The sequence below is a fragment of the Haplochromis burtoni genome, unplaced genomic scaffold (assembly GCF_018398535.1).
Source record: "Haplochromis burtoni strain Fernald_Lab_line unplaced genomic scaffold, NCSU_Asbu1 Contig_543, whole genome shotgun sequence".
Lineage (NCBI taxonomy): Eukaryota > Metazoa > Chordata > Actinopteri > Cichliformes > Cichlidae > Haplochromis > Haplochromis burtoni.
Genome location: NW_024582904.1, coordinates 266,751 through 279,664, shown reverse-complemented (window position 1 = coordinate 279,664; position 12,914 = coordinate 266,751). Strand labels below are relative to the sequence as shown.

The 12,914-nt window shown below is 39.2% G+C and overlaps 1 protein-coding gene across 1 annotated transcript; it reads left to right on the top strand.

The window, feature by feature from the left end:
* Positions 1–69: 69 nt before the first annotated feature.
* zgc:63863 (uncharacterized protein LOC393372 homolog) lies at positions 70–12,268 on the top strand. Its single transcript, XM_005947739.3, has 10 exons — positions 70–238; positions 974–1,028; positions 2,864–2,994; positions 3,119–3,199; positions 3,577–3,763; positions 3,852–3,953; positions 6,868–7,009; positions 7,814–7,998; positions 8,846–8,955; positions 10,498–12,268. Exons 1-10 carry the CDS (start codon positions 169–171, stop codon positions 10,662–10,664), a joined length of 1,230 nt encoding a protein of 409 aa, XP_005947801.1. The 5' UTR covers positions 70–168; the 3' UTR covers positions 10,665–12,268.
* Positions 12,269–12,914: the final 646 nt, after the last annotated feature.

Sequence of the window (12,914 nt, the reverse complement as noted above, 5' to 3'; positions counted from 1 at the left end):
GAACGCTCGCTCGGTTGAGTTAAGTAGCGACAGCTGTTGAGGGAAGCTTCGTCGCTGGGACAGGTATTTTCAGTGTTTTTTCACCTGTTTACGTACATATTTTTAATTCTTTAACTCACATATGTTACGGTGTAAACTCGGAGATTCCGTTGTCTGCTTTTAGAGGGAATGAAAAGACTCAAGAGGAAGAAACAGAACGGCGGAGTTGTGGTGAATGGGAATGGATCTTTCACAAGAGGTACGCGATGACAGCTAACAGACTTTGTTTTTGAAGAAGAGATACTACATTCAGTCGCTTAAGACGTCTTATTTTAAAGTTATACCGTTTTATTACGATGGCTGCTTCGATAACATCTGTACGTGCAGGCAAGCAAAGCTAGACCAGACTAGACTATGTAGCTAATTCTAATTTAATCTAATATTACTGCAGTCAAGTGATAGCAACTAAAAATGTGCTGCTTTGTTTACAAGAGGGCAAACTTTAGCTGCTTGCGTGGCAGCCTGTCAGGCAGACTGGACTGCTTGGAAATTTACAGCTGACAGTCTGGCAGGGAGGAGACGGAAAAGGTGCTTTTGGTCAGCGATCCAGCAAAGCTGATACTTGTTTTGCGTTTAACTCACACTGGCTGCAATCTAAAGCATAGCATTTAGATAATTTTATGATCATTGATCCTAAGGGCTTTGCTTGCGTAAATGACTTTTAAAAAAGGCAATGTCTTTTAGTATGAAATGAATGAAGAAACACCTGGTTTGTCTGTGCAGGTTAGTAAAATAAGTATAAATCTTTGGGTTTGCCTTCAAAGCCATAATAGTGTGATTTTAAACGTGATCCTCAAGTCTCTGTCCTTATCCATTTTTCTTCCCCCCTAACTTTCTTCTCTCTGTGTGGACGCTCTCGCACAACTCTGTTTCATCCATACCACTCGCTTTTACTTTGTTTTCTTACACCTCCATCTCTGCCTGTTTGTTACAGAGCCAGGTTGTGGGAGGAAGCAGAAGCTGGCTGAGATCCATCAGGCTTTGATCAGGTTAATATCACAGTGTGTCTCTTGAGTGTGCTTACTCCACAAAAACTGGACATGCACATTTAAGCAGATGAAGAGCAATTTTACACTCTTGAGCTATGTGCTGCCAGTCATGGGACATCCAGATTTGTGTATTATGTTCTAGGAGTGAAATAAAACAGGAAAATAGTTGCTTCAGCGAACATGAAAAGCCTGACAATCTTCTTCATCATTTTAGAAGCCTAAAAAGTGGATCTTCTTTTCAATATTTTCTATGGTAATAAATACCTCAGATAGTTCTACAACTCCAGGGCATAAGGCATATTTCCACTGGAGAAATCCCCTCTACCTTCTTATCCAATACACTATTTCACAATTAGATGGCACTAATTTATCAACAATAACTTTTATACTAACATGATTGCACATGTGGCGATTACTCTGGTGTGTTCAGGAATATTATGATGTAATCATAAGGACCTTTAAACTGTGTCCTAAAATGTGTTATACAGTTAAGTCCACACGTTTTTGGGTAGTGATACTTTTTTTTCCTAATGTTGCCTCTGTACATCACTCCAGTGAATTTCAAATTTAAAACTGAAGTAAAACAATCAAGATGTGATTGAAGTGCTGATTTTAAGCTGTAATTCAAGGGGTTTCACAAAGATATTGCATTAACTGTTTGAAAATTCTAGCAGTTTTTATAGCTAGTCCCTCATTTTCAGCAGCTCAGAAGTAATTGGACAATTGACTGATTAGCACTTTCATGGCCAGGCAAAGCCTGCTCCCTCATTAATTCATGACAAATTACACAGATAAAATATCTGGAGTTAAATCGAGGTGTTCAGTCAGGAGCTGTTCATCTGAATTTAATTTAGAAGTCCAAAATTGATGTTGATGAAAGTGACAGGGGCCATCATTAGTCTGAATAATCCCCAAATAAACCTATCAGAGAGCGAACACAAACTTTAGGAGTGATCAAAATCATGTGGTTCATCACTAGCCAGTGAATTCACTTGGCAAGATGATGCCAAAACAAGATCTTGCCAAATCAAGAACACTCTCTTTGTGAAGTAGGTGTTTCATTCTTAAGGTCTTCAATCAAAAGACACCTTCATGAATGGAAATGCAGAGGGTTTACAATAAGGTCCAAACTACTGGTTCATTCAAGAATTGTATTAGACTTTTCTAGAGAACATCTAAAAGAGTGGCAACAGTTCTGGAAAAAAGATGAAAATAAGATTAACTAGTGCCAGAATGATGGGGAGTTAAGTATGGAGAAGTAGAAAACCACTCATGATCCACATTATCTGTCAAACACAGTGTTTACAATGTTATGGTATGGGCATGTATGGCTGCCAGTGAACGCGGAGCACTAGTCTATAGTGATGAGACTCTTGATTGAAGCAGCAGGGTTCATTCTACTCAGATTCAGCCAAATTCTGCAAAACTGATTGGACAGCGGTGGGAATTCCAAAAGGGTACTGCAAAAACAGCTCAAGAGAGAATTATTATTATTTTGGGGGGATTCTCTTCAATGACCAAGTCATATTTGGTCATGCACATGTGTTCTAGACTTCAGGCAGTAATTTTTAAAAGAATTTTTATTAAACTACTTAAAATGACTCCAATTAAATTTTAGCCTGTGAGAGTAATTTAAATTAAATTAACATATAAATAGTGCTGACCTGTTGAGCATAGTAATTTTTTAATTCTACAAAAAATGCATTAGCTGTTTTCTTAGTTTATTTAAATTAGAGGTAGGAGTTTCTAACTGGTACAAAGGTACAAATTTTAGATACTATGAGCAGACTGTAAGTAATATAAAAATTGTCTAATTTTGGCTTTTGAATGAACAGTGATCCAGTGGACATTGAGACCTTGAGGAGAGCGGCAGTCAGTAAAGGAGGACTGCTCACTGATGAGCTAAGGAGAAAAGTATGGCCCAAACTACTGAACATAAATGTCTATGAGCTACCACATAAACCTGGTTAGTATACACTTAACTTAATGCGTGGTTAGTGTTTGATGAACTGCATAAATAAGTAATAAATTAAGTGCTCCTAGTGCAAACAATGCTAGCAACAATAAGGGAAATATTTCTTTTGTTTTAGGTCGAGATGTGAGGGAGAACCACAAAGACTACAACCAAGTAGTCCTTGATGTCAGGAGGTCGATGAAACGTTTTCCGAAAGGTGTGTGTGTGTGTGTGTGTGTGTGTGGGTGGGTGTGTTTTATCTCTAAAGATAGCAGCATAGCGCAATGTGCCATTTGTTAAACTGTAACCCTGACCTTACAGCAACATGGAGTTATCTTGTGAGTAATTTATAAACCAAGTTTAATCTTCACAGGAGGAGTTCCCACTTTTTTGAGCTGAGAGTGTTGTTGTATTTTAAATTCAACAGCACTACTGTTGTTTACAGAGTCAGCAAGCACGTTTGCCTTTAAAATCTTGCAACATAGCAGAATGAGGCCCATAGAAAACACTGGATTCTGTATTCTGAACTCTAATAATCCAATAATAAACACTTTCTAGTTTACATAAATGCACTGCTCATTTGCTCTTCTGCAGGTATGCCAGCCTCGGAGAGAGCAGTGCTTCAGGAGCAGCTCATCGACATCATACTGGAGGTTTTGAAGCGTAACACTCAGCTGCACTACTACCAAGGCTATCATGATGTGGCTGTCACTCTGCTGCTGGTAGTTGGGGAACGAATGGCCATCGCCTTGTTGGACACACTGTCTAATTATCACCTCAGGTTGGATATTTTATTTCCTGCTGATTCTCATACTTTTATGTATAGTTAAAATGTTTTTCCAACTTCTGCAAGTCTTCTCTCTGTGCAGGGACTTCATGGATCCTACCATGGACAGCACCAAACACATTTTAAACTATCTGATGCCTATTTTGGAGCAGGTTGATTTGGAACTGCATGACTTCATGATCAGGTACAAAAAGTAGTGACCACTAGAGGGCACCACAGTGTTGGTTTTTACCTATAATGCTTACAGGGAGAGAAACGGCTAGTGTATTTGCAATTGAATTAAAATATTACTGAAAACACATCAGCAGTTGGAGTTCAGCTATCAAATGGTACAACAGCCTGTCTGTCCTGCCAAGGTGTACACCACATTTAACTTTATTTGCGAGATAAAGTTAAATGTATTTTACTAGTGAATTCACCTAAAAATGATATATGAACAATTTGCAGTTTGTTAAAACACAAAACAAAGGACGTCAAGAAATAGCCAGCTGCTGCAGATAATGTGTGTAGGACTGCGGATGGGAATGTTTGCAAATCAATGAATCGAATCACCCTTTAAAGTATTTTTGATGTGTGCATGTCTGCAGTTTTTTTTTTTTTTTGTTGTTGTCTTGTTGCCTGTTCATAATTGATACTGTACTGGCAACTTCCATATTTGCAAACTACCTGTCTACTTGCATACATGCTGACATAAACGGAAAAAGCACAAAAAACAAGACATTGCACTTGGAGAAAGACAGCAGGATAAACAACACCCTACTTCAAAGTTTCAGTCACCCTTTCTGCTGTGCGCTTCCTCTTCTCCTTGTCTGTCTTCTTATCTCTGCCTCTTTTATTCTGTACTTGTTCTTTTGCTCACCTTTATTTTTCTTTCTCTCCTGCTTCATTTTCAATCCCTACCCAACCCATCGCACATGATCTTTGCCCTTTGCTCCTTCCCTCTATCAGTCCCTGCTTCTTTCCATTTGTCAGTCCCTTTATTTAGCACACATTTGTTCTTTGTCGCTCAGTTCTCCTGTCCAGTATTGATCGGAAACTTCTAATTTGTTATTTTACTTGAGGCACAGTAGCAGGATATATGTGAGGTTGAAGAAAACATACTTTTCTTTCAGTTCTGTATTTTATATCTCAAGTGTTCAAGATTATGACATATGTATTAAAGGCAATGAGTGGGGGAAAAAAAGCTTTTGACCAACTCAGATCCAGAGGTTTTCTTTTTTATTTCTGGTTTTGATCCACATGTCCTGTGTCATTGGATCACTTAAAACGGGCAGTCATATATTAAGAAAGAGTGATTGTACGTTCTCACTTTTCATACTTGACCATATGTTTAAAATGTGACTTAAAGGCATGAGTCAGACAAACAAGTCTGTTTGGTGGCTTCCCAAACAATGAAAGGTTCGTTTTTTTTTTATTTTTTATTTTTTTTTTTTTTTATTGAAAGTTTTGTAATTATGACAGTCATCCACATGAAAAAAAAAAAAACAGCAAAAACCAAACAAACAACTCATGAAAGGTTCAAATGTGTCTTGTTATTTCATAGAAATTTGGGTGATAATAGAGCATCAGTTTCTTCCCCTCTGCTGTTGGACACATGAACAATAACCACATGACTGTCCCCGCCACTAACACATGACCCTACGCTGTGTCACTGCATCATTTCATGTTTGGCACTGATCACCACCTGCACTCATGTATATATCTTTCTACGTAGCACTCATAATTCTTATTCTCATGTATATATCTCATGTATATCTCATGCACATATCTTTCTTTCTACATAGCACTTTAATTCTTATTGTTTGCACTGAAGCACCGCAGCAATTTCCTAATGTTGTAAACCTCAACATCTGGCAATAAACCCCATTCTGATTCTGATTCTGATTCTGATTAAGAAGTGGCCAAGAAAACAATCTGGTCCATCTTTAAAAAGAAGGAAAACATAGTCCAAGTTAACAACACCAAAAGGCCCGGAAGACCAGATAAGACACTTGATTTTTACAAATTCTTTCCTTGGTTTAAAAAAAACAAAAACAAAAAATATCCTTCACAATATCTAACCAAGTCAAGAACATTCTCCAGGAGGTAGGTGTGTCATTGTCAACGAAACGTCCAAAACACTGCTTACACTTAAGAACAGAAAGGCCAGATTAGACTTTGCCAGAAAACATCTAAAAGAGCTCTGGAAAAAGGAAACCAAGATGAACTCATATCAGAATTATGGAAGAGAAGAGTATGGAGGAGGAAAGAAACAACCCATGATCCAAAGCAGACCTCATCATCTGTCAAACATGTGGAGGCAATGTTATGACATTGGCAAGTATGCATGCCAGTGGAACCAGGTCACTAGTGTTTATTGATGATGTGACTGCTGATAGAAGTAGCAGGATAAATTCTGAAGTGTACAGAACTATATTATCTGCTCAGATTCAGCCAAATATGGATGCTACTTAAGAATCCAAAGGAAACTGCAAAGCAACTGACGAGTTTCTCAAGACAGAGAAAGTGGAATAAAATCAAGGTCTAACAGTACAGGGATATTTGATTATGTTCTTTCAGTCCCCGTTTGTAAAATGTTAGTTTCTCAGGTTGCGTTTGAGCCTCTGATCTATAAAAATGCCTGCAATGTCTAAATAGTTGATTAAATACTTTTCTGTAAGACTTCTTGAATTACAGCTAAAAGTGTGAACATTAATCACATATTAACTATTTTTTTTTAATCAAAATCTGCTGTGGTGGTGTACAGAGGCAACACTGTACAGTATATCTTGTTATGGTTTCAGAAATGTTTCTATTCTTGGATTTGTATTAAAATATCTTTAATGTGGTCATCTTAGGCACAGGCTATGGGTGTGAGCACAGCAGCCCCACCCATCTGCTGCACTAAGACCCAGTATAAATAAATGGGGATTATTTTGAAATGTGAATGATACAAAACCAGTCTAGAGAAGTCAGAGAATAAATAAATACAAAATAGTTCAGAAAGGATCAAACAGGGCAAATATGAACGTAGATATATGTATAAACAGGGTTACAAAAAATAATCAAATGAAATGTTAAAATAAGGTAACATGATGAAATGTGCCTTTTGTCTTTAGAGCGGAGGTTGGAACCATCTTTGCACTTTCCTGGCTCATCACATGGTACGGCCATGTTCTCTCAGAGTTCAAGCATACCCTGAGACTGTACGACTTCTTCCTGGCCTCACATCCCCTGATGCCCATCTACCTTGCTGCTACGGTATGGGCGAGAGCCAATGAGGTTGTTTTGTCAGTAATCCAGAACACGTAAATACATGTTGCCACACACACACACACACACACACACACACACACACACACACACACACACACACACAGAGTGAGGCAGAGTACTGTGAAGTCATCAGACTAGTTAATTAGATACTTCCTAATGAGCAGATGAGAAAGAGGGGTACAGAGGGAGGGATTAAAGAGGAAAGGGAAAAAGAATGAGCAGAGCGAGCTGACTGATGTGAGAGCTTTAGTAGGAAGGACACGGAAACAGATTACAAAGGGAAAACATTTTGACTTTTTTCATCTGCTCCTCCACACTAACTGCTGCATGCCATACATGCGTGTTACTTCCAGCTGGATTGTTTCTGTCTGCTGAAGTATGTTATGTCGAGAGTGTACACAAGTCCTTTTGTTCCTTTGTGTTATTTAACTGTAGAGTCTGTGCATTTTGATTAGTGGCTTCTTGTTTGCACTTGAGGATGTTTTTGTGTGTGTGTGTGTGTGTGTGTGTGTGAGTGTGTTTAGAGGGGCTGGGCAGAGGGAGAGCTCTGTTTGAAGTGTGTGAAACAACAAAGCAGAATGTAGTTCATGTTTCCTCCCAGGCAGAGTACAGCGCACAGCATGGGGCTTTAACTCTTCATCTGCTTATCTGTCTGCAGTGCACTTACTGCGCCTCACAAACAACGCAAGCTAATGTACTATATATGCAGTCTAGTATTCAAGTGTTACCCAGAGTGATCTGCTTTAGGGTTAAAAGTTTTAACTGGTGCTTTGCTCCTCTTCTCCTCAGATTGTGTTGCACAGAGAAAAGGAGGTGAAGCAGACAGAGTGTGACATGGCCATGGTCCACCACCTCCTCTCTCGTATCCCCCAGGATCTCCCATACGAGCTTCTGATTGGCCAGGCACAGGACCTGTTCGAGAAGTACCCTCCATCATTACTGGCCAAGCGGGCAGCACTGCAGTCTCGCAAGAGGTGAGGGCACACCATTTTAATAAAGTTGTTAATTGGGCATTACTATCCCCTCAACCCACTCCTCCCTAATCCAGGTTCTGCAGGAGGTTTCTTCCTGTGTAAAGGGAGTTTTTCCTTCCCACTGTCGCCAAGTGCTTGTTGATAAGGGGTCATCTAAACTCTGTATTATTTTAGAGTTTCTATCTTACAATATGGTAAAGCCCCTTGAAGTAACTGTTGTTGTGATTTGGTGCTTTGTAAATAAAATAGAATTTAATTGAATATTTAATAAATGCAGAAAATGCATGTAATGTAATGTCATTCCTTCAACAACTGAGAGTTGATGCTCAATAAGCACATCGTGACTGGCTCGGTGGTGCTGCTAACACACACAGGGTGTGTGTGTGTGTGTGTGTGTGTGTGTGTGTGTGTGTGTGTGTGTGTGTGTGTGACCATTTTTCACATTTTTAAACTTTTTAGGGGGTAGTCTTAGAGGCATGATAGCAGTCTCCTTTTCACTGTGTATCCTCAGCCATCAGTCGCTTTCTGCCTGTCAGTGTCCTTCGGTGTGGCTCATACAGTCATTGTTTAGGGCATGAAGTGACACAAGGCCTTGACTGACACACTGAAAGATACTGTCTCACCATACATTACCCTCTGAGCTTCCTATACACATGAGATATTGAGTTAGCAGTTCTCTGAAATTGTCTACCACTCACTTCCTCGCCTGTCTTTTTCCATCACTTTATTCATCAGACCATCTTTTCACATCATTCCAGTTATCCATGCTTCACCTTAGACCTGCCTCTGTTCTCCATCACTGACTAAATCTCCCTCTACTTTCCTTCTCTTCCTCTGCTTTCTTTAGCCGGTCCATCAGCACCTTCCAGGCATTTCAGCTCTCCACCCTCCACCAGAGGCCGGACTCTGTTCTCCAGCGTCTCACAAAGGCCCAGGGCTCCACCACCTCCAGACACGGTAAAAATAGCCTCTGTAATCTTATTACTGACTCTGAAGGAGGTCTTCACACATACAGAGTACAGACATGTAGATGGTTATGGTAAAAGTAAATTCTTTGAAGTTGGCATAATAATAATAATAATAATAATAATAATAATAATAATAATAATAATAATAATAATATCATCATCATCATCAACAACTGTGGAACTGTATGAAGAAAATTTGTTGGATGTTGGATCCTCAGTTTGTTACATTTGTTTTTTCCACCTCATGTAAACACAATTCTTCAAAACAAGGCAACAGCAAATATGCCATCGCCCACAATCTCTGCACCTCCCTTTGGGCCAATCAATAACAAGTAAACAAATACTGTAGCACCCCCATCAGACCAATCAAGTGCAAATTTGAATATGGCAGAACAGAACAAAAAGATGCATTATTCCCGTAGGTTTTTAGCAGCTTGTATAAGATGAACACGCAATCACAAACATGTTGTATCATTCCCCTCAGACTAAGCAGAGTAATATTAAAGCTTATTTACACAATTCCCCATAGTTTCATCAAAATTCAATTACAAGTGAGATGAAATGCATAACGGACACACAGAGGGCCGATCTATAGAACCTCCTTCTCTGCCTCTCATTAACTATGAAAAATCGTCCTTCACCTTGTAAGCAGTGGTTTTACAACACTATTGTAACTCAAGTCCAATTTTAGCTGATTTCATTGATCAAAGATATACCATGTGTTTGAAATCTTGGGGGGGGGGATTGCCTTTCTTTAGTATTTGCCGTTTTTAATTGATTCAAATTGCAGCCACAAAGGATTCAACAAAAATGGTGGATAGACACACTGGGAGTGATGGAAAAGGCAAAAAAAAGTCAGAAGTCAGTCTGTTTATTAACACTGGCTTTCCATTTTGGTGCAGTGTTATAGGATTGTGCTACATAACTATAGACGCAAAACACTTGAAACTTTCACCCAGAGGTGCCAATAAAAACTGACTTCATGTCTGTGTTTAATCACTCTTTAACACAGCCACCTCTAGCTGTGGTTGGCACTGCAAATGTATAGAAAAGCTGTTTTACCGCTCAGAACATTGAATTCCCAGAGCGGTTGTTATATACATGCCAATTTAAAGAGAGATCTACGGTTAAATACGTGTGACATCACCACCACCACCCAACAGTTTTATAAAATGAAACAAAACTGAGAAGTTTAAAATTCCACACACGAGGTCTGTGTTTAAATGTTAAATAATGCGCTATTAATGCAGCCTGGCAGGAAACCTCCACGAAGCTTAAAATATTCAATTTTCGCTTAAAGTGTTTTTTGATTTGTGTTGATTTAACTCCATGGACATTTTTAGAAGATGTAGTCTGTTTGTTAGTGCTGAAGGGTGAACCTAATATTTAAAATAGTAGTAAAAAAAAGTCAAACTACAGCATCCAAAATAATCATAAGACTGAAGCAGCTCCTTTCTAAATTTTACAAAACCTAAATATTGCAGTTTTTGTGCTCCTCCTTATTCTGTGCTCGCAACCTCCTGACACGCAGGCCTGGAAGCTGCGTTGCCCGGGGACCGAGGCCAGCTGTGGAGGAGGGGAAACAGGATGGTGAAGATGGCAGTGTGGGGGCTGTCCGCGACACTCGGGGCAGCCGTGTTTGCTGTGGCTCAGACCGCCATGGACTGGGGACCTGAGGCATTACTTCAACTGTTCTGACGTGGCGGTGGTGGGAATACAGACTATTCAGCAAGAACACTGACACATGCAGTATAGGTGCACATTTTTAAAAACTTGAAGCTTATCTTGAGATGGTGAAGAAAATGAGGAGGAACAATATTGGTGCCAAACAGGTTGTTGCCACTAAACCACGTTGAACAAGCATGCTGCTTGTTTTCTATAATTCAGCCTCAGGATTCTTGTACACGTGGGTGTGTGTGTGTGAGCAGGATAACTGAAGTAGAAAGCCAAACCGGTGACAAAGAGATGAAGGTCACAAATGGGTGCAAAGCAAAAGGGTTACTTGTCATTTTGTGGCTCTTACAGTCTGGGTGACTTGCTCCTATATAGGAGGGGATTATGCATGTTCCCCTGTCAGCGGCCCTTTACATAAGGATCCGTCCGTGCACGTGAAACACTGACACATTTTTGCTGTTTCAGGCTGCTGCTATCTATTTCTTGTCAGCTGATTATTTTGCTGATACTTGTTTTTAGTTCGTCCTGCCCGGTTTGTGTATTTCTGTTAAAGTGTTTCATTTGCTTTTTAGATCAGCAGCAATATCTGAGAGCCAAAAGTGCCCAAAGCCAGCACAGTGACACATGAGTACAAATTATTAAAGAGCGGCGTTTTCTGCTAAAAGCTTCTAGTTACTAGCAAAGAAGGGAAGTGAAAGAGAAAGATGGAGCGATAGAGGTGGAGATTTTGCTTGTGAGCCTTGTATTAATTGCTTTACTCCAGGTGGCAGCCAGTTAAATTTACAGTAGAGCGTGACACACCAAATGAGCTTTTGCGCTATCAAAATATGAATGTTGCACTCAGTAACAAGGGTCGCTTTATGCAAGCAGTGATACTTTTTGGAAAATCATTTAGCAGGAGGTATTGAAGCAGTTTTTTATGTTTTCAGTTGCAGTTTTGCTGCTGCTTGCTGCCCACCGCACTGAGTGAATATGGGGAAGAAACCAGTACTTTTACATTCCTAAAATATTTAGCAGGTTTGCGCTGACATCCACCCCGAACAGCCATCACTAGAGCAAAAATACCTCATCTTCATCTTTCGCTTTCTGCAGCTTAAAAATGACTGTTTAGCTTTAATCAGTGGACAATTTGAACAATTTCTGTAACTGAAAGATTTTTACGTAAATATATTTGTTTGTGCATCTCCCCGAATAGCATCACACATACTTAGATGCTGTTAATGCCAAAGCTAATCACAGAGTTTCATAGCCTGAAAAGCGAATATTAATAATAGAGGCCGCTTCCACCTGAGGTACACGCGTGGGTGTGTGAGGGGTTTCCTTCCAAACAGCGATGCATGCTCTCTGTTAGACTTAAATCATAAATAATTAATCAGCTTTTACAAGCATGTACCGAAGCTTCGGTTAACTCGGCTTCGCTGAAGTCACAACACTCCCCAGCCACCCAGCCTATCCCCGCTGCTTCCTCTGTCATCAGATATGAATGTATCACATGTTTGCACAGCTCGCCGTGCAGTCTGCCCTGTTGATTTCTTCTGCGTGTGAAGTCAGCCGTGCACAATCAGTTGTGTCTACAGTTTCACTATAGTAAATTAGAGCTTCTGAGCCCCAAGCATTCATCACGGTGAGTATATATAATATATATATATAATGTAAGTGACAGACTACATACATACATACATACATATATACATATATATATATATAGTATATATAGTATATATATATATAGTATATATATATATATATATATATATATAAATATATATAAAAGAATAAATCAGAGGAAAATACCCCACAAACTGTTGACTGGGTCTGCAAGTCAGTCGGTAATCCTGTGCTGGTTGATCAAATAGCCTGAGCTGTACATTTGATTGTCCAGTATAAATGCATTAAATGTGCACTTGTGCAAAAAGCGAGAAATGGGAAATGTTAGCTTTAGTTGCAGGCCAGTTTTGTTTCTTTTAAAAATGTTTGGGTCGTCTGTGTTTTTATCTATTAATGTTTTGTTTCATTCTGTGCCTCATTAACAGTCAAATTGTTTATTTTACGAGCAACAATCTGATTGGCTATTTATTTAGATATGATATTAAATAATGACAGGGTTGTATGAACATGTGTTTAATATAACCAAATAAGAGGAATGGCTTAAATGGTTAATAAGGGTTTGCGGTTTACAGCAGTTTGGGTTTATATCTGTGCAGGTCATAGTGACTTAGATTTAAAAGCTGCTTTGTGTCAGTTATCATGAGTCAGTTTAGGAGTGAAAGGAAT

Excerpts from the sequence above, each read along its gene's own strand:
- zgc:63863 (XM_005947739.3), top strand. The coding sequence starts at position 169 with ATGAAAAGACTCAAGAGGAAGAAACAGAACGGCGGAGTTGTGGTGAAT. Across the intron at positions 1,029-2,863 it reads ATCCATCAGGCTTTGATCAG|TGATCCAGTGGACATTGAGA; the intron begins GTTAATATCACA and ends TTGAATGAACAG. Across the intron at positions 3,764-3,851 it reads CTGTCTAATTATCACCTCAG|GGACTTCATGGATCCTACCA; the intron begins GTTGGATATTTT and ends CTCTCTGTGCAG.